The following is a 21,831-nucleotide window of genomic DNA, read 5'->3' as shown; positions in this document are numbered from 1 at the left end:
GCCCCTGGGCCAGTTTCCTCATGCAAAAGGCTGTCTGACCCTAAGAGAATCCCTTTGGTAAGCGAGTCCAATTAATCATGACAAATAAACCCTCCCCCTCCGCCCCTGCTCCACCCCCCAAACCCAAGGAAAACCTCCAAAGAAGCAATGTAGACATATTTCCATTTCTTTATTAGAAAGAGGCCTCTACGCTATAGCCACCTCTCTCCATTACTTTACACATTTTTCTTTTTTCTTTTTTTTTTCCCCTTAGAATACTGTACAGCTGACACAAAAAATCCCAAGGCAGGAAAATACAAACTGGCATATTTAATCAAAACAAGCTCATATGAAATAACAAGCAAAGTGAAATGTCTGTCAATGGTTTTAATTACAGTACAAACAATATAAATAAAGCGTCATTGAGTCATTGTGAAACATAGACTTGCTGAATGAGGTAATAGAAAAACAACCGAAAGAAAAAAAAAAAAAAAACAAACCCATCTCTGGATAGACCCCAGGCTACTCTTCCAGCTTCTATACACGGCTATTTACAGAGAGAAATGCGCTAGAATGCGCCGCACCCAGGCCTTCCCTGGGACCTCCCCAGAATGCCTCTCGGTCGTCACCTCTGACCTGCTCAGGCTTCCCTCTCCGTAACAAACCCAGCCACAAGATGGGAACCCGGTTCCAAGTCAGGGGCAGGAGAGCGGGGGTCTGTCTGGGGCAGGAAGCCACTCCCTGGGACCCACGTGGTGGTGCCAGCGTCTGGCATGGCCTAACACCAGCCCTCCTGGGGCCGCCAGCCCGCACGCCTTTGATCAAGGGCGCACAGCTTCGCCAGTATTCGGGTGCTTAGCCAGGGCGAGGGCAGGAGCCTCAAGAATTTGCTGTATTTTAGACGCAAAAACCTGGTTGGAGGAGAGAAACTGCTGCTTTTCAATGTTTAGAGGAGGCGTTATTTCTAAGACCAAGAGGCATGAACGGCCATAAAGCAGTTTCTAAGGGTACCCTCTGCCTAGCCACTCGAGTCCAGCAGCACGCCTGTAATAGTCCTGGAGAGGAAGGGGCTGGGACCCTGGGTGTGGGCCTGGGAGGGGTGTGATGTGCTCACGTGGCCAGTGACACCGGCCTCCCGGGCTCCGGCGTCTGTCCTCCCAGAGAGACGTGCCTTTTCCCCAGGTGGCTCAACGCACGCTCAGGTGCACCCCCGAGTACACTGGGCTGCCCACCAAGGTCTCTGCACAAAGCCGGGCCTTCAGGGTTTCTAACACAGGCATCCATGGGGGATGGAGAGACCCAGGACGTCCTTTGTCCAGCCCCCGACATCCCTCTAACTTTCACGAGCTAGTGCTGAGTGTGAGCCTCCAGGGGTTGGGCAGTCTCTCCGTCTTACAAGAGTATCTGAACCCGCTCAGACATGAGCTTCCGGGTCGGCGTGGATGCTGCCTGGCAGTTGGGTGACGGGGGGGGGGCGCGCCGGGGAGGGGCATGGTCCGATTATAGGGGCGACTGTGCCCAACAGCGGGTGCCTGCGCTGAGGGGGTCTGCTGCACTTGAAAGGTCCCCCAGCGCTTCCGCATCATTTGGTTCCCTTCTTTCATCTGCATCTCAAGGTCACGGAATGCTCACTGACTCTGAAATCTTTATCAGAGCTAAATGCTCAAGGACAGGCAAGCCTCTCCCCTATTCCTTGACCAAGACTCTCAGGGGGTCCCTCTTGACAGACACCAGTCAGACCCAACAGAAGACAAGCCTCAAGCCCACCTCTCACTCCCATGGGCACCCTGCCTCACCGTGCACACGAGCAGCACCTGCCTGATGCTGGGTGTCCCAGGGCTGGGGACAGCCTTCAGGACCACTGCGAGCCTCTGCTGGGCATGCCTGCCCAAACCCTGCCCTCTCTTTGGCACTGAAGGCCTTTTTTGTGGATGGGATGAAGGCCTCAGATAAGGACATTTTTAACCAAAGAGGCGAAAATCACCAAACCAAATGCGGTCAACAAAGAAAACAACGCATCCTAAGTGAAACGCGGTGAGGAAACGTTTTCAAGTTCACGGTCATGGCCGCCTTGCTTTGGGGAGTGTGCCTACACAGGTGAAACAAATATGTCTAAAGCATGGACTGCAAAAAAAAAAAAAAAATCATGGATTAAAAACAGACTTTCTTGTTTTACAGAATCCCCTGCTGATGAGACGTCCTCTAATTTCAACTCGGACCAAAACCACAACAGCCAAACTGGAAAAGAGGGTTTGCTCTATGTTTAAAATCAGCAGATACCCAAAATGAGACAGGGAATTTATTCATATTTTTAAAAAAAAATCTATTTCAAGACAGCGTTTGTTTTCTAAGGGGAAGAAAATCTGGTTTGGAGATAATGATGTCTTAGGTGGCTGAGACAGACGGGGCTGCAAACCCTGAGTGGCAATGTTTGTCTCTTGGACGTCACAGCATCTTGGGGTCCTGGAACGACTTCCTGGCAGTGACGGGATTCAAAGGGCATCTACCCCAAGTGACCAATCCCCACCCCTCCCCGCTTCTCTCATCTGCATAACCAGAAGGAATCTGAGGTCTTGACTGATGGGTGACCTGATTTAGAAACCTGAGCATCAAAGGAGCCAGCAGCGCTGGGCAGCGCAGGGGGCAGGTCACGCCCTTCTCAGCAAGCCCTGCCCACACCTGAAGGCCCGCCAACCACCAGGCTTCCTGAGGGCAGTCACTGTGTGGGGGGGGTGGTGGCCAGGGCGGGTGGTCCAAGGAGGCACGTCTGACTAACGGCTAAGAGAGGAAAACGCGAGTCTCCGTGCCAAAGGCCCTTATGTAGCTTTTTTGGGGAAGGATGAGGGTGAAAATCACTCCGAGACACGACTTCACAACGTGAGACCCACGTATGAGGAGGCAGTTAGAAATAAATTATATTTCCTGGGGAAGAAAGATGTGTCTCTCCAGCACGTTTCTTTCTGTCTGAATTCCTTCCTGACGGCTTTCTCAATTCGTGCGCTTGAAGGACATAAATACAATCCAGGGGAGTTCTGGAAAAGTCGCGATGACCTTGGGGGGTGCTTGGAGGGGTGTAAACAGAGCAGGCTGAGGCGATGGGGCCGACTTGCCTTCCCACTGTCTGTGCTTTCTGAGCAGCTTCTGAGACCCGGCCCGGCTTTCTCCTAGAGGCCCTCCAATGTGACATGGTTTCCGAGCCTCCCCAGGCGGGAAGGCGGCTCGGCCCCTCTTGCTTCCAGAACATTCTATACGCAAGGAGAAAGGACCAGCAGGGTTGGAGCCACATCACCCCAGGAGCACAGCTCGGGCCAGGGGCAGGTAGGGAGGGAAGCAGGGCCCACTCTGAAGGGGAAGGAGGTGACCACCACGGACAGGCGTGAGACAAGGCGAGCGTCAGCCCTGAAAAGGAAGCAAGCTCCCGCAGGGTGGGTGCCCAGGGAGGGACAGAGGAGAGAGAGAAAGAGAGAAGGCTGGAGGCGGGGTGGATAGGAGGCGGGCGCCAAGCGGGGGAGCCCGCCGCCCCCCCCCCCCCCCCCCCCGTCAGCCCAGGGTGCCCTGTAGGAAGCTCTAGTTTTAAAAGGAAGCGGGGCAAAGACCCTGATGCTGGGAAAGATGGAAGGCAGGAGGAGCAGGGGACAACAGGGTGAGATGGTTGGAAGGCATCACCGACTCGATGGGCGTGAGTTTGAGCAAGCTTTCCGGGAGCTGGGCAGGCACAGGGAGCCCTGGCGTGCTGCAGCCCATGGGGCCGCAGAGCCAGACGCAACTGAGCAACTGCGCTCACCTGAGGGCAGACACTGAAAGGGGCCCGAGCACGAGCGTGTTGGCAGCCTCTGGGCGCGGGAGGAAGCATCTGCAGGGGGCAGGCCTGTGGCATCAACGACCACCGCAGCAGAGTGGGGATGGAGAGAGGGGGTGAATGGTGTGAGGGAGACCTCCAGCTGTCCTTCCCTAGAAATATGAGCTCAGAGGAAGAGGCTGGAGGGGGCACTTCAGTGGGTGGCTGACTCCTGGGGGTGGGCAGCCTTCAGAGCCCCGCAGGGACAGGGGGTCCTGGGCGAGAGGGTCTGGCAAATGGGCCCTGCTGCCAAGTCCTGGGGATACTGGCTCGTGGCCGTGTGGCCAGCTTGGGGGGGCCGCCGGGGGGTCGCGTTTCCTGTCTAGTCCTCTGGCTCCTGTCCAGTCTGTGTTCTGTTCTTAATAAACACCCCCGTGTCCTGAGCAGCCAGTCCCTGGCCGGGCGTGGGGCCGGCACTCATCACGTGGGACCCACACCCTGCAAGGCCACTGGATTCCACCACTGCAGAAGGACCCAGGGAAGCTGGAAGCTGCCCAGGGCAGGGTGGTGAGGCCAGGTGAACCCAGGTCTGCTCAGAGCCCGGGGCTGCCTTTTTCACCAGACTGCTCCTTTGCAAGCACGGGGCATGACTCTGGATGCCTGGGGGTGGCACACAAGTGGGAAGCCCCAGGCGATGCTGGAGGCCGAGGCTGGGCGCCTGCAGGCCACAGCAGGCTGCACGGAACCTCAGGGGAGGGGGCTGCTAGGGCCACAGATGGCCCAGGGCCTCGCAGGGAGGGGCTGATGGAAGGGCCGCAAGCCCGAGGAACCTAGGAAGAGCTGGTCTCGCCTGCATCCGAGGGCTCCACGGTCAGCAAGCCCCCGCTGCCCTCACCTATCTTCCGGGTGATTCCACACTTCGGGGAGGCTTCCTGGGGGACAGGGGGCTGCACCTGCCTCTGGGACCAAGGGCTCGTGACCATGATGCTCACCATTCATCTCCTGGGGAAGACAGGGGACAAGAGGGGGGCTGGGACCCTCGCCTGGGGAACCGTCCATCTGTCCAGCCTAGTATTTGAGATGCACCCACGCACCAGCAGAAATCAAGGCTCCTTTCTCTGCAGGCTTCCCTGGCCACTGGAGAAATCCAGAGAGGTCTGTGACATATCCAGGGGCCCTCGTGAGTGGCCACCTGACCACACGCCTTCCCCGGCCAGTGGGTTTCTGGTCAAGGAAAAATTTTAAATTTTGAATAGAAAAGGTTACATGGATTCTACAGCGGTTAACTCCCTGGGTCACCATCATGTCCCTGAACTTACATGGAAATAAACTATGAAAATGGGACTCCCTTCCCAAACTGGTTATGTCTAACACAGGCCCTGCATCCTTGCTCCTCTGGCCTTGGTGCCAGCAAGGCTTGAAGATGGGAATGAGAACACGGTCGGCAGAGAAAGGGCTTCTAGTCTGACACGGAAACACAGATGAGCCGCCTTCCTTTGAAAAGAAAACCCTTGAAACCCACTACCGCCTTCTCTGTTGCCAAAACTTGTGCTCACAGTTCAGCAGGCCACCTCCTGGGGCAGATCCCCATTGCTAAAAATACCAGGAGAGGGGTCACGTTTTCTAGGGAGGAATCAACGAAGCCCCAGCGCTGGAGGGAGGGGAGGGAAGAAACCAGCCTAGCATACTGGTCGTGAAAGGCTAAGTGAAAACAGAAGCCATCTGGGAAAATATTATATTATAAACACATCTAATAATCTGTACACACTCATATACATCCCGAAGAGAAGCCTTACAAGGAATTCTGTTTCTTTTCAAAAGAAGGCTTCACTATGATAAAGCATTCCTATGGTGGGAAGTAACTACAATGAAATAATTTAATAATTTCATTTATACTCTATCTGCGTTTACTACATCATAACGTCTATGCTAACGTGGGGTGGGGGGGGTCAATGGGTGTGGCTGGATTAGAACAGTAATGCGTTCTTCAAAAATAGGAAGGACTTTCCCCCCTCCCCTATATTCACATTTAAAATAACCACACAGTGATGAAACACAGAATTAAAAACCAGGTGGAGGAGGGATTACGGACCTGTCCTCAAGGTTCCCAGGCCGGTGGCTTGTGCACCTGTTTATCCCGGGAAATGGCCGGATTCCACTGAGCTGCATCCAGGTGAGAGATGCCCGTGAAACACTGACCCGTGTAGAAACTGTGTAAAGCTTTATTTCCACCCACCCCACCTATTTTAATTATTATTTTTTTAATTGAAAGAAGAGGAAAAACTCTTACAAAACAGAAGGTTTCATATATGAGAGCAAGGGACTTCCCCGGGGGCAGCCGGGGGAGTGTGGTCCTCTGTTTTGGTGCTGCCAATCCTGTGCTATCCTTCAGGGGACACCCTGTGTCCCCATCCTACCACCAAGGGGCTCAAGGCACAGTTGCCCCCTTTCTTTAACCTAAGGTGTCACCGTCTGGTTGGTTATGTTTGGCCACCATGCTGGAGGTGGCCGAAGTCTGAAGCAGCCAGAAACCATGATGACGGCAAATTGGGTGACGTGCTAAAATGATGGGCCTGGCCACCAGGTTAAAAAAAAAAAGTCTTAGGGAGTCTCATGAGTCAGTCTGTGCCCCCACATTGGCAGTGGTGGTCAGGGTGGACCTTTGCAAAGCGCCAGGGTCTGGGGTTTGGAAATCCCCCATGTCTGAACACAGCGCTCCCTTGCAGTTAGCAAAAGCAGCGTCAGATAGCGATCATGCTATTGATCATGAGCAATCACGTGCCTCTTCCCCCCTAATATGCTTGCTTTTTTTTTCTCCCCTTTCTTGATTTTAATAAGCAAATGGTACCATCTTATTCTGATGTGCTCCTTTTAAAAAGCTGTATATCACATTAATGGAAGTGTTTACTGCTGGGAATATTTCCCATGTACAATGATCTGTAACCCTCTTGTCTCAACTAGTTGCATATTATTAGTTCACATCCAGTTCAATTTATAAATTAACAGAGGTGCCATTTTTCTGTACAAAAATCAATGCATATTTATGAACTTCTTTTATTCAAATAGATTTTCAACACATCTCTTCTAAAGACAGAATACAGAGGCCTGCGTGACTTGGGCCGCGTGGGCCCTGGAGTGACTGACACCCAAGACACCCACCTTGGCAGAAGGACAAAAAATATCTCTCTGGTTTGGGCAAAAAAAAAAAAAAGCCTTTTACACCTTTACTGAGTTTACTAAATGTGCTTGAAATGTCGTGGTTAGCGGAATTTGTGGTTTCCTTTTGAAATTCCAAGTCACTCTTATTTATTTTTCTCCATTTTGTTTTCGCACCAAGGAGAGTGCAGTCAAATAATACTCAGCAACTGATTTCCTCTCTTTGGACTGAAAAATTAAACAGATACTAAATTATGACAGTGAATTTAGAAAGGAGGGCTCCAAGGGCTTGGGAGAACATGTCTGGGATAATACGCGGCTTCTCAGAATATTGCGATCACATCGTGGCAATCACCCGAGCGTGCTGTGTAACTACCTCCGCCGCTAATACGCTTTCTTCCCGGTGATGAGTAATCATGTTCTATTAAGCAGCGGTAATGCTGGAAGAACTCAACTACACGAGCGTAATGAAGCCAGTATCCTCCCTGGACAGATTAGCTACAACTGATTTGACACATACCATCATAGGGGCTTCAAACCTGACAAACTCTGCTTGCTTCTGATTTATGCCGTCAAGCTCCTCGGAGAAGAGATGAAATCCAAGTGTTCCGTTTGGTAGAGGTGAAATGTACTGATGTGCTTAACTGCCAGTTAAGGAGAGTCACCCCCTTTCTGCTGGCTGCGTCGCCCTCCCCCACCCCCCGCCCCCTGTGCCCCCCCCCCCCACCACCGCCCCTTGTGCCACGCTCCGTCTTCTCCGGCCGCCGGATGGACCCGGGGTCCGGGCGCCGGTGTGCTAACCATCAAGAACCCAGGCCCTCCGGCCGCTCCTGTGTTGTCGGTCGGGGGGAAGTCTATGCAAGGGAGTCGACGCTGCAGCTTCTTCGGGCCCCTCGAGGGCCATCTGGGTTCTGTGATTTTGCTGGGGGTGAGGAGGGGGTGGGGTGGGGTGGTGGGTGGGTGCGTGGCCGGGGACCACCAGGAGAAGTGAGGGGGACCCGACGGGACTCACGTGGGTGACTCCCCAGGGCACGCGCGGGAGGCTGCGGGCACACCGCGGTCCTCAGATGACGGTGGGCACCCTCCCGCCGCTGTTGTTGCGGTTAGTGTTCTTCCGGGACAGGTTGGGGGTGGCCATGAGCGCGAAGCGCTCGTCGGGGCAGCCGTACTGCAGCAGGACTTCGGTGCACTCCTGGCTGGAGGCCTGCCGCGCGTAGGCCAGGGCCGTGTTCCCGTGCGCGTCGCGGGCCATCACGTCCACCCCGTACTGTGGAGGCAACAGAGCAGCGTTAGCGTCGTGGGAGGGAGGGGGCCGGGCGGGGTCCACCCCGTGTGCGCGTGCGCACAGCCGGGCAAATACTGCACTGGAGATGCGTTCCAGGAGGGCGGGGAGACCAGCGCCCAGTGTCGCTGGCTCAGCCTGGCAGCCCGCGCTCCCCGCCCAGCTGTATTCTTTTAAGGAAACAATGTGCTTTCTGCATCTAAAGGCCCTCCCCTGTGCAACAGAAACGGACCAAGGATAATTCTAGGTTTGCTTTCTGTTTTGACTTTCCCCTTCTAAACACACAAGATCACTCTTAGGATCTCAGAGGCAATTCATTTCCATCGTAGGAAATGCGTAAGGAATACCTAAGAGCACAAGAGGGAAAAAAATCACTTATAATCCCGCTATTCAGAGATAATCTTGGTTAATATCTCAGTGATTTCCTTCTAATGGTTTTCCTTTGAATCTAAATGCATATATGAGTAAATAAGATTAAACTGGCACAAATTATCTGTATCTTTTTTTTTTTTGCTGAACACAGCACTCTGCTCATTTTCTCAGGTCATTAAAAATTATTCACATGCGTCACTCCTAAGAGCCACATGGTATTCCTCCCCATGAGCATAATTCAGTTCCTCTGTCCTCGGCGGCTACACATTTTGTGGTGAAGTCACCATTGGTGTAAACTGCTGTGATGTATGTCCTCCTGTTGACTCTGTCTTAGGATCTCTGATGGTCAAGAGTGATGATTAGAAGGGGAAATACAAGATTAAATTACACCAATGTTTTTAAGCTTCTGGGTCTTGAGAAAAGGTGGACTGATGATCACTTCTTCCACCACAATGGATGAGAGTCTGACCTCTTGTCTTCAGGAAGCGTCAGTATGAAAGGGACTCTTGACCAACGTGAGGGGGAAAAGATGGCATGTGATTTGTTAATGGAACTAGCCGTCTTCTCCCCACCCTCCAACTTCTTAAGTTGAAGTCTTAACCCCTAGTACTTGAGAATGCACCTGTGGTTGGAGACAGCGTTTTTAAAGAGATAATTAAGGTTAACTGAGGTCATATGGGTAATGCTCTAATCCAACATGACCGATGTCCTTATAAGAAAAGAGAGACACCAGGGATGCTCACACCCAGAGGAAAGGCCCTGCAAGGACACAGTGAGAAGTCAGCTGTCTGCAAGCTAGGGAGAAGCCTCAAGGAAAAAAGGCCCTGCTGTCACCTTGACCTTGGACTTCTGGCCTCTAGAACCGTGAGAAAATAAATTTCTGCTTTTTTTTGAGTCTTGCGTTTTTGAGCCCCCTCGTCTGTGGTATTTTGTTAGGGCAGCCTCGGCAGATTCATATGCAGTTGCTTTTGTAACAGGAAGCTGAACACTGAGTGATTCTGATACCTTTGCATCTAATTCTCCCATCACACCCCACCCGAGAGTCAGGGAGAATACATAGAATGTAGCATCCTCCTCGGCTGCGTTGGACAGACCATGCCCTGCCCTGGGGGTAGGAGGAGAAGAGCCCCCTGCTTCTGAACAGTGTCCCAGTACTATGAGCACACACCACCCCTTCCTGCCTAGGGACCCCCTCAGTCCAGCTTTCTGCCATCCTTGGAATGGGGGGACCTCCCCTGGCCGAGGACCCCAGAGGCGTGCAGGTAGCTGCCGTGGAGGGTGAGTGGGCTTCTTAGAAGCAGCTCCATGATGTTCTCCCTTTCTTTTCCCCACTCCAGCTGCATGGCAAATGCCTCAATAGAAATGTAAAAAGATAAACTGTTTGAAGTAGGAATTAATCAGAAGCAGCCCTTTGACAAACTCCTACCACATCAAATCTCAAGGCGTAGGGTCCGACAGTTCTGCATTAGGTGAATGAAAAACCCAAAGGGGTGGTAATGGGAAAACCACACCAACTGTTCATTGTATCCACCCTCTCCACCTCTCTGCCCTCAAAAATGATGGGAGTTTTTCATAAAAGGAACAACAGGGTCATCACCAACTAAGTTTGACCCGAGGGGGTCACTGCAAAGATGAGCTTGGCAGGAACTGCAACAAGTGCTGTGCAGAGCAGAGCGCTCTGCCTGCACGGGCGGGGGTGGGGGGACACACCCACCTGAGCTCATTCCTCCCTCTTAAATTGGCAGTTTTGTGTGGTCCCTCACACAGGTGGGCTGAAAGGCAGGGGGCCCACCCCACACCTAAATCCTAACTGCCCGATTCCTAGTATTTCCCACTTTTCAGGTGGGTGCCCACTGCCTTCCCCCTGGGAGCGGCACAAGGACCCGGCTCGCCTGGGCTCCCCGGTGGGTGCTGGGCCACCTACCCAGATGAGCAGCTGGGCCAAGACCACGTTGCCCTTCCGGCAGGCCAGGTGCAGCGCCGTCCGGCCGTCCGCCTCCCCGCAGGTCTCGTTCACCTCATCCCGGGAGCCGTGCGCCAGCAGCAGAATGACTGTCCGCAGGTCCTCGTCGGCCGTGGCCCGCAGCAGGTGCTGGCCCAGGGACAGTTCTGTGCAGGGCAGTGGGGCCAGGAAGAGCTTCTGCTCGTACTTGGCCCGGATCCACCGTTCCTTCTCTTCCCTGCAAGAGCCAGCAGATGGGCGCGGTCACCATCCCGGGGGGGGAGGATGGAGGCGACCTCTCTGCCCCGCCACCAGCCTGAGTGATGTGTGCCCAGGAGGCCACCAGGGGAGAGGGGACGGCGGAGACAGGTGTGCTCACCGGAACCAGGAAGCCCCCCAGGAAAGCCTGCCCTGCAGCGTACAAAGTGGGTCCCCACCTGGAGCACCACTTGGGCCCCTGTTAGGGATGCGGATTCTCAGGCCCCATCCCAGCCCCGTCACACCCGCCAGAACCCCCGGAGGGAAGCATTTTCACCAGCTCTGCAGGGGATTCTGACATCCTAAGGTGTGAGAGCCAAGGATTGGCCTTGATTTCTTTTGCTTTTCGTGGCTCCAGAAGAAGCACTCCGTGGTACCTGGGGCCCGCACCATGCAGGGCGGATGCCACAGGCCAGAGGCCCGAGCCACAGGGCTGAGCAGCCACGGTCAGAGCCGGGATCCCGGAGCACTCGGCTGGAATGCCCCGGGCAGGGTGGCGGGCAGACCCCCCCACTTGACGTGATCTTTGAGGGCTTAGCTCTCCACGCATCTGCCCAGGAGGGCGTGTGTATGTGTTGAACTCTGGAGTCCATATGCTCCGTACTCCCGGGGAGGAAACTGTGGCTGCAGCACACACATGCGACTCCAGTGGGGAGATCGGGAAAGAGACACAAGCGTAGCTCATGTCCCTGCTGACTGCTCGCTCCCAACACCTGGGGAAACCCCAGTGCGGGGGCATCCACAAGTCCTTCACACACACGCATTCATCATGTATGATATTTGCGTTTCCCTTTTTGACTTACTCCACACTGTACGACAGTCTCTACAAAATGACTCAGTTTCCTTCCTTTTCAGGGCAGAAATAGAGACACGGATGCGGAGAATGGACCCGTGGGTATGGCAGGGTGCGGGGCACAAAGTGGGAGCGTGTGACGGACACACACGCACTACCACGTGTGACGCAGACAGCTAGTGCGAAGCTGCCGTGTGTAGCGCCGGGAGCCAAGCTCGGAGCTCTATGGGCGTCTCGATGGGTGGGGTGGGGTGTTGTGGAGGAAGGCTCAAGACAGAGGGGATGCCTGCACACACGCGTAAGGCAATCATACTCCAATAAAAATAACAAGTTTCCAAGCAAATGAAAAAGACGGAAAAAAAACCCCCCAAGTCCTTCCTGCTAAAGAGCAGCTGGGTTTCTGAGGGAAAGTGTGATGGGGCCCAGTCTACAGGCAGGCGGGCGGCCCCCTGAGGCTGAGCAGGGGTGCAGACGCAGGACATCCGGGAGGGAGGGAGTGGAGGTCTGGGGAGAAGGGGCCTGAGAATAGCAGCTGCCCCTCCCCCAAAGCACCACCCTGCTTTTGTGGGTGCGGTCACAGTCCGCCCCCACCCCAGCTCCAGAGAGGACAGAGAGCAGCCGGACACACTGGACGGAGGGCTGGGAGAAGATGGGGAGGGCAGGATTGGAGGAACAGCTGAAGAAAGAGGAACCGACGGCAAGGTGTGCTTATACAGGCGGAAGGAAGGGGGGCCGGAAGGAAGGGGCCCTGGCCGTCCACTCCTGCCCTCCCGCCGCCGCTACTGGTGGATTTCAGTTCTGGCTCCTCAAATAAGGGGTGAAAACCACTGAGAACAACTTAGCGATCCTCAAGATCACAGCACTGCTAGGCGGGGGGGGGGGGGGGGGGGGCAGAAAAAATGCAAAAGACTGAAGTGAGACTTCGCCAGGAGCTCTTGAAATGAGAGTGTCCTGGGAACAGAAGGAGGCGGGGGGCAGCGGTGCTGGGGTGGGGTGGGGGTGGGCTGGTGGCCGGGGGGAGGGAGCATCTCAGGCTGGACAGATGCTTTCTGCTGAGGCTGATGAGAGAAGAGACAGAAGCCCTGCGGATGAGAAGGGACCGAGATTACCGTGGAGACTTAACACATGCAGGGACCCACCACTGCCCTCCCCCAAAACTCAGCATTTCCTTCGGGGGTGTCAGCGGGGTACCCAGCTAACAAACCGCTCAGAGGAATCACCTGCGGCCTCTGCCAGGCCGGAGAAAGAAAACTCGTTACCGTGACATTTTTTCCTTCCAGGGAAAAAAGGCCCTGTTTACACCTTTGGCCCGTGTTTACATTGCCCCTAGTGTCGGGTTAGCCCTAATCTGTTTTTAAATACTTAGGCAAACAAATTCTTCCAGGAGTAAACCTGGATTAGTTTTGCTTCACTTCCCGGTCCATACAAGTGACCCCAGAGCGACCCCCGACCCTTTCATTCGGAGATTTCCAGGCAGAACACGTGGCCGCAGCTGAGAACTCACACCCGCACCCCAGAGCTCAGGGGCTGGCTGCATACCACCCCTCGCCTGGGCCAGAAGACGGGCACAAAAGCGCCGGTAACATCTTGGAAAATAGTGGAGGAGGTGAAAGACAAAAAACCCAGGGCCGGCCGTGTTTTTCATGTTATTTAAAAACCTTATTTAAAATGTATTAAACATATGTTGACGCATTTCATAAATCGCCAAAGAGCAAAACGTGAATTAAATGAAAAGGGACAGTGGAGGAGGGGGGAGCATACATCCAGATTTTCAAGTTCCAATCTGCTAGTTCTCATTTTTTTTTGGTTGGCATTAAAATCAGACGCCTTTTATTCTGCTCCGGTTGATTTTAATACTCATTGCCAAATCATTCAGGGGTAAACCAGAGGACGGAACATCAACGCTACAGTGCTAACTGCAATTATCCCATTTCTTTTTCATGTGCGGATACCCCAGCCAAAGAACGAGGTCAGACCCATAGCTTCTGGCTGCTCTCCTGTGGTCAGAATGTGCTCACGGGGGAGTCCCACCCTCCCCACCCCAGCCTCCCACGCTCACCTGTATTCACGGAACTCACAGGCATCTGAATGATGAGTGCATTTAAGCTGTCCTTTGCTTTTAAAAACCAGTGTTGTTCCCAATACATAACAAAGGCAGGTCCAGGTTTTGTGGGGCTAAAAGCACATACCATTTAGGGTGTCTTCTTTTTTTTAAGTTGATATGCTGCATTTTCATTTTTATTTGGTTCAAGATATTTTCTGGTTTTTTTTTTTTGGCAACAAGGCATGTGAGGTATTAGTTCCCTGACCAGGGATCAAACTCTCGTCCCCTGTGTGGAAGTGTGGAGTCCACTGGACCACCAGGGAAGTCCCTTGGGGAGCCTTCTTTAAGAGGAAGACTCTGGGACTTCCCTGATATTCCAGTGGTTAAGAATCTGCTTTCCAGTGCAGGGGCTGCTGCTGCTAAGTCACTTCAGTCGTGTCCGACTCTCTGCGACCCCATAGATGGAAGCCCACCAGGACGCGGGTTCAATTCCTGGTTGGGGAACTAAGATCCCACATGCCGTGGGACAACTAAGCCCTGATACACCACTTAATACTATTTACAGGCCATGTCCTGTGATTTTTGCCCACGCTAACACATGGCGAGGAAAGCTTAGTGCTGTGTGCTTCTGGCAGTGGCCAGAGGGAGGCAAAAGAGAATCGACACGGAGATAAAAGGCTGCCGTTTTTTGGTGTTGGAGAGGCTGGGGTTTAGGTGTTCATCTTCTCCTTTGTGCTGCAGACCTTTGCGACTTCAGTAACTTCCAGGGCCTTTGTTTCCTCACCTGTAAAATGGGCACAGTGACATCTCCAGCAGGCAAGGTGGCTTTGGGACTCGAAGTCTCGTGTTTGGATGATGCTCTGCCTGGCCACCGAGCTCACCTGGAGAAACAGCAGCTGTGGGCATTGGGATGACTGAAGAGACCAACAATCTCTCATGATTCTTGCCACAACTGTGTCCGTGAGAGCTCACCATGGGGGTGTTCTGGGTGACACGGTGGTATTGATGGCTGGAGGGTGGGGCCTGAAACACCCGCGGGGTACTTTCAGTTGCCTGTAGATAAGAGCTTCTCTTGGGCAGCATGCTCAGCAGGGTGGGGTAGGGTCCCTGGACAGAGGCCTTGACAAACCCAGGGGTGACCTGTGGGCCTCCTACTCCTGGGTGCAGGTGGGCCTGAGAGACTGGGGTGACGAGTGCTCAGCAGATTCAAGCCAGCCCAAAGCTGTCAGGGCCTCTAGGGCCAAGTCTGGTGGGCCTCTGCCCATGGCCTTGAGATATCTAAAGCCCTTCTGGATGCTGCTGCTACTGCTGCTAAGTTGCTTCAGTCGTGTCCGACTCTGTGTGACCCCATAGACGGAAGCCCACCAGGCTCCCCCATCCCCGGGATTCTCCGGGCAAGAGTACTGGAGTGGGTTGCCATTTCCTTCTCCAATGCATGAAAGTGAAAAGTGAGAGGGAAGTCGCTCAGTCGTGTCCAATTCTTAGCGACCCCATGGACTGTAGCCTACCAGGCTCCGCCATCCATGGGGTTTTCCAGGCAAGAGTCCTGGAGTGGGGTGTCAGGGCCTCTAGGGCCAAGTCTGGTGGGCCTCTGCCCATGGCCTTGAGATATCTAAAGCCCTCCTGGATGCTATTGGGCTGAATTATATCTGTCCCTACCCTCCCCGCCAAATCCATGTGTTGAAGCCCTACCTCTCAGTGTGACGGTATTTGGAGACAGAACTTTGAGAAAGGAATTAAGGTTGAATGAGGTCATGGGCCTCAGATAAGAAGAGGAAGCTTTCTTGGCGTGCCTAGAGCTAAGGCCAAGTGGGGACAGAGCCAGCAGGGGTGTCTGCCGGCCAGGGGGAGGCCTCCAGAGAAACCAGCCCTGCCCACACCTTGACCTTGGACTCTCAGCCTCTGGAACTGGGTGAGGCTGGCCTTATCTCCAGAAGATAGGTTTCTGTTATCGAATGCTCCCCCACCCCTCTTCCCCCAGTTCATGGTATTTTGTTACAGCAGCTGGGACCGACGCTGGGCAGCCACGTGGCCCATCATCTCCGTGCGGCTTTTGTGCCAACAGTTAACACATGAAGGACAGACACTCTGACAGCGACTCCTTTCCTGCGAGCCTTCTTTGTGCACCTGTGGCTGACTCATGTTGGCGTGTGGCGAAAACCACCCAATATTGTAAAGTGACTATCCTCCAATTAAAATAAATGAATTAATTTTAAAAAGACAGAAAAAAAATCATTCTACTTATTTACTTATTTGGCTGTGCTGGGTCTCAGCTGCGGCGTGTGGTATCTGTGCTGGGTCTCAGCTGCGGCGTGTGGCATCTCTGTTGTATCATCTGGGATCTCTAGCTGTGGCATGGGGGCTTTAGTTGCTCCATGGCATGTGGAGAGGGGGATCTGAGCTCCCCGGCCAGGGATCGAACCCACATGCCCTGCACTGCAAGGCAGATTCTTCACCACTGGACCACCAGGGAAGTCCCTAGAACAGCCTGTCTAAAACCAACTGCCCCGAGAAACCACGATACCGAAGCATGGGTACCCCAGTGGTGACTCTGGGATCCCTGGCTTGTCGTCTCAGCCCGGCCTCTCATTTTCCCCAAGGAAGGCCAGTTCAAGAGCAGCGTAGCAGCAGTAGATCACCTCACCTCATTCCAGTCCCCCGGAGGCCCGCTGCTCACAGCCTCCGTTAGCTAATGAGCTAAAAAATGAATTATTGGCACGGCCGGCCGTCAGCAGAGAGGAAGAGGCCCGGCTGCTCCTCATTTGAGCCCCATGCTGACACACCTTTAAATAAATCAACCGCAAGGGAGCAAGGAAAATGAGAGAACGGGCCACTGATCAGAAGAAAGACACCGGCCCGGTCCCCCTCAAGAGAAAGACAAGACGCAACTGAAGGCACAATGGTAAATATTTTCCTCTCCTTCTTGCCTAACGGGAAGCCCTTTCCAGGGGACCCGCTGGGCCCCTTTGGGCCCCAGAAGCCACCTGGTGTGTGAATCTGGGATCTGAGGTCCCGGAGGCCCTGAGCCCAGAGTCCTGCGGGGTCCGCTGGGCCTGCAGCCTGACAGATGAGGCTGTGCCACACGCTTGACCTTGAGGGGTGCAGACTTGGCTGAGGAGCCACCAAAGGCAGTCCCGGGGGCACGCCTTACCTGCAACCCGAAGATTCAGTGCCTGCCAGATGGAATCAAGTGCGAGCGCCAGTTCAGGGGGTGCTGACTCCCAGACGTGGGCGCGCGCTTCCCGTGACGGTGCTGATGGCAGTGGTGATCACGGTGATGGCAGCACCTAGCTTTGTTGATGATGCCTGACCCCCGGAGCACCCGCCATGTTTTTACGAGTGACGTATGTGTCCCTGATAGCTCAGTTGGTAAAGAATCTGCCTGCAATGCAGGAGACCCCGGTTCGATTCCTGGGTTGGGAAGATCCCCTGGAGATAGGATAGGCTACCCATTCCAGTATTCTTGGGCTTCCCTTGTGGCTCAGCTGGTAAAGAATCCGGCTGCAATGCGGGAGACCTGGGTTCGATCCCTGAGTTGGGAAGATCCCCTGGAGAAGGGAAAGGCTACCCACTCCAGTACTCTGGCCTGGAGAATTCCACGGACTGTATAGTCCATGGGGTTGCAAAGAGTCGGACACGACTGAAGTGATGGAGCAGCACGCGCATGTGTCTGTCTCTGCTTGTGTTTTACAGTAACCCCTGGCCTTCCTCATCCTTTCTCGACCTTTACTTCCTAATTCAGGCCTGGGCCGAGCAATGGGCTTCTGGTGATCGATCCACAGACAGGTTGCTGTTAAATAGCTGGCCTCTGCTCTTTCCCCCGGGAAAATCCCCAGCAGCACCAGAGCTGATGTTTACTAGGTATTGCTGGCGTGTTAGCTGTCGGGCTGAGCAATTATGCAGTTTCACCCTGATGACACCAGGTGGGTAGGTCCTGCCACCTTCCCACCATTTTATTTTACTTACTTTTGGCTGTGCTGGGTCTTCATTGCTGCCTGCGCTTTCATCTGGTTTCAACAAGCAGAGGCTCCTCTCTAGTCACAGCTTCCACGCTCTGGAGCATCAGCTCAGTAGTTGGGGCACCCAGGCTGGGTTGCTCCACAGCATGTGGGATCTTCCCAACCCAGGGATCGAATCCACATCTCCTGTGTTGGCAGGCGGATTCTTCACCCCTGAGCCACCAGAGAAGCTGACTTTTGTCATTTTAGATGGTGAAGAAAGTCTTGCTGGGTCCCTGACCTGTGGCAGCTAAGTGGCTGCCCCTGGTGGTCATGGCCTGAGCTCTTCCTCTGGGCTCTGCTGCCTCTCAGGTTAAGGACACTTGACCCCGTCTGGAAGGGCATCTCCTGGGTTGCAGGATTCTAGCTCTGTCCCCAGCACCCTGCCTGCCTGCTCTCTTCAGCCATCTCAGCACCTGGTGGACGGTCAGGTGTGAGTTGCGTTGAAGAATCTTGAGCTGTACCCCTCAGGGTGGAGGGCAGCACAAACCACAGACAGGTGTTTAAATTACTCAGTAGAAGTCCAGCCCCTGCAGACACATCTCCTAGGCCGAGTGCTCAGTGGTGATCAAGAACATCTCTATCACTGGGTCTAGAACACGTTCATCTTTGTAGAGGAAAAGCACTGATGACAATCTGGCCAGGTCGGGAAGATCCCCTGGAGGAGGGCATGGCAACCTGCTCCAATATTCTTGCCTGGAGAATCCTATGATCAGAGGAGCCTGGGGGGCTCACAAAGAGTCAGACATGACTGAAGCGACTGAGCATGCATGCAGACAACCTGGCTGTTTCCCCCCTCCTTTTTTTTCCTTACCAAAAATTATTTGGGAATGAAGAGAAAGGAAATCACCAGTGCATGTATGTGTGTCTGGGGGGAGGGGTGGGCACAGGGTGGCGGTGGAGGGGCTGAGCCAATGGAAGCCAATGCAGATGCCAGCACTCAGGACAGAAGCCGGGTTCCCGGGGGACCTGTCACTGAGGGTGCAATGACGTCACCTGAGCACCACAAAGGCGGGTAGTCGGTGAGCAGCAAAGGGCAGGGCGGGTCTCAAAGACCCTTCAGGAACCTTGGGGCTGAGTGAGAGGTGCCCAGACTGCATCTGGGCCACCCTCCTTAAAGAAACCCTTCTTGCTGCGGTGGGTCCCTCATGCGCTGGGCGGGACGGCGAGGCGGATGCAGACGCACTCCACTGCCACCAGCTGCATCTGGGGTCTGGCAGGGGCGGTTCCGCGGGCTGCCAAGGGGGTGACGAGGTTAATGGGTTGGTTTCCCAGAAAACACCGCTTTAGGAAATAACCATGACGCTTCTGACCGGCTTTCAGCTCCGTTGTGTGGTCACCAGGGGCAGACACGGGAGTTGAGACCGGATGCCCCCAGGTCCTTGCCGTCGTTGAGGCAGGACGGATGATATTCTGGGAGGATGTCAGGAGTGGTCCTGCGGTGATTCTGGCCTCGGCCTCCCCGTCTCCACAAGTGCGGCCTTCTCTGGATAAGACATCGGGGCCGGGAGGTGATGAACAGCCTTTCCCAAAAGCCCACGCAGCATCAAGTCTCTCCATTTTATGGGAAACTCACCCCCCAAATGTTAAAGGCCAAAAACTTCCTGAGTGCTCGTCACCCTGCTCCTTTCAGAAACATCTATTTGCTTTCCCCCCCGCTCACGGGGTGAGGAAGGATTTTTTTCAATGGTTATTTTAAAGGAGATTTTTGTAGCCAAGTATATTGGAGTGGAGGAATGTCCTTAGGGAGGACGAGGGGAAATTGGAGGAGACCTGTACAGCTTTCACGGTGACCCAAGAGGACAGCAAGAGGGAGGAAGAGTGCTAGCTAGCAGCAAGGAATTTCCCAAGTGTCTTTTGGCCTCAAGCAAAACAGGAACTGGGAGGGGAGGCATGGTAGAGGGGGCTGGAACAATATGTTAGGAAAACAGAGGGGCTTCCTCTCTCGGCAGGGGGAGACCCCGGCCCGCTGCGAGCCCCGCACGCATGCCTTCTCCCCTGGCCGCGTTGCCAAGGGGGCCTGGGCTCGGGATGGACGGAGGAGGAGGAGAACCAACAAAGACCGATGGCTATTTATTCCTTAATTACCGAAAGCTTTTAAGAAACTGGCCACTGTAAATTCCACAAGCAGAGGAGAGCAGGAGGGGATGGACAAGGATTTATGCTCACGGGGCAAAGACAAAATAAATATCCTGCCTGACTTTGGATCGATATTATGAGTGTTTTTGCCAACCTGCGGGGTGCTTTATGAGCTCAGAGGAACAGAACAGGATCATTATTAATTAAATAAAGTCAACTATATTAGGCTTATTACAGTCAAGTGCGCCAGGCGGCAGGTGTTGGGAGCGGGTGGGTGTGGGGCCAGGGGCCAGCCCGGGGAAGCCCGGGAGTGACATCCCTTGCCCAGGGGTAGGCCCAGGACATGCGGGCTCAGCCCTGCATCGTCCTGGAAGGCAGGGGTCCGTGCACCGGTCTTCCCTCACATCTCAAGCTGAGGTCCAGGTGGAGGCCTGGGGCCCTTGCGGCTTTGCAGTCATGAGCACCGGGAGCCTCCCAGGCCCTGCCTGTTTGGAACTCGACCAGGCTGAGTGGGAAAATATCCCAGGATCCAAGCAGGGGTGCAGATCCAACGTCATCCCTCTAAACCTTGGAGACAACCTATGGGGATATTGCTTCGGAACCTCCAAGCAGGAATAAAGGAGCAGTCAGGCTGGGTGACTCACTTGCGCCGGCCTGGGAGTGAGAAGGCATTAGGTGAATTCATGAATGAACACTGGCTCAACTCCACAACCTGTCAGGAGTCTGCAGTGCATTGGTGCTCTCAGGGAAGAAGAGACCCGGCTTCTTGGGGACCCCGATTTCCTTCCGGAGAGGAGGTTTAAGGCCCCCAGGGGCATCCGCTCTGGGGGTAAATGATGGAAGGCAGGTCCTCGCTGTTGCCTGGGGACTGGATGAGCAACGCGCCATTGCCCCAGACATCTCCCCTCTCATCGGATCTATGCAAAGGAATGCCTCCCCTGAGCTTTCCGTTTGGACAAATCCATGTGTACATCAAGTGGCACCCAGGGCAGCCACCCACTCACAGCTTTCAACCACCTTGCTGACACCCAGAGTTGTGGCCAGGATGCAGCTGATGGGCCTCTCCAACATACAGATGCTGTCCCGCCGCTACCAGACCTGGACCCGCAAGGGGAATCACCAAGCCCTTCCCCGGCAGACCACCAAGGGTCTTACCCACTGGCCTGCTGCGAGTGACCTGCACTGCTTTCTCAGGCTCCATTCCTGGGAAAAATTCATCCCAGGAGGAAAGCAAACGGCTGATGTTTACCTGCTGGTTCCTGGAACCGCAGCCCACCTGTCTCAAACCTGTTACTGACCATTCAGGAGGCCACCAGGTTAGAAAAGGTGGGGGCGGGGGGCTGTCTTCCAGATGCAATGGGCAGAGCTGGGGGAGTTAGTGAGGCGCCCAGAGACCAGGTTCAGGGGGCAGGTGGAGACGTGAGAAGGCAGAATGGGGAGGCTGAGAGCAATTTAGAGAAAGTCTAACTCTTAAGGCAATCACTTGTGAAAGCATGTGATCCTAGCAGAAAAAGGCCAAACATCAGATTTGTTCCAGAAGCACACGACATATTTTCAACATTTTTTCAAATTTTTAAGTTCTTGGTATTTTTATGCAAAGTACTTTTTAAGTTTTCAACTTTTCCCCCTATTTTCTAACCTATCGAGAAATAAGGCCACAAAACATGGGGAGTGAAGAGGAGACCTCGCAGCATCACCCCCCCTCCACTCACTTAAACTCTCTTCTTATCTCTGTGCTTCCTCCTTGTCATTTCCACTCACAGGCATATTTCCTCTCGCTGGGATTTTAGTACAGACACCTCTGTTATTCTGCGCAAAGCTAGTCTGACAAATTAAGTTTGTGAGTTAATTTGCAAATTGAGTGTGTGTTTTCACACAGTCACCCTAGCTGAGCTGCAAAAGCCACGCACGCCCTGGATGTTTCTGTAGTCCCACATTAGGAAAAATGCGGACGACCGTTCAAAAGCATAAATCCCGATAAGTCTGTGCCAAGCGAGAGGGAGCCCGAGCCAGTCAAGTGAGGCGGTCCTAGATTCTGCATAATGTGGCATGAAACGGGACGCACCGCGGTGGTACTCGCGTCAGCCCTGGTGCCTGGACCCCCATCACAGCGAATTAAGTTCACCATAACATGGCTGATGGGACCAGCT

General features: G+C 54.1%; 1 protein-coding gene across 4 annotated transcripts in view; it reads right to left on the bottom strand.

Moving 5' to 3' along the window:
• Positions 1-235: 235 nt before the first annotated feature.
• Positions 236-21,831, bottom strand: part of AGAP1 (ArfGAP with GTPase domain, ankyrin repeat and PH domain 1) — a 576,216-nt gene continuing 554,620 nt past the window's right edge. For all 4 annotated transcript variants that reach the window (XM_040231824.1, XM_040231822.1, XM_040231820.1 and 1 more), the window contains 2 exons: positions 10,492-10,747; positions 236-8,180 (listed from right to left, as the gene is read on the bottom strand). In XM_040231824.1, the coding sequence (XP_040087758.1) occupies positions 7,977-8,180; positions 10,492-10,747 (460 nt within the window). In that variant the 3' untranslated portion in view covers positions 236-7,976. The remainder of the gene's footprint in view (positions 8,181-10,491; positions 10,748-21,831) is intronic.

Source organism: Oryx dammah, unplaced genomic scaffold, assembly GCF_014754425.2.
Source record: "Oryx dammah isolate SB20612 unplaced genomic scaffold, SCBI_Odam_1.1 HiC_scaffold_28, whole genome shotgun sequence".
Taxonomy (NCBI): Eukaryota; Metazoa; Chordata; class Mammalia; order Artiodactyla; family Bovidae; genus Oryx; species Oryx dammah.
The sequence above is the reverse complement of the archived record's forward strand: the minus strand, read 5'-3'. Positions and strand labels throughout refer to the sequence as shown.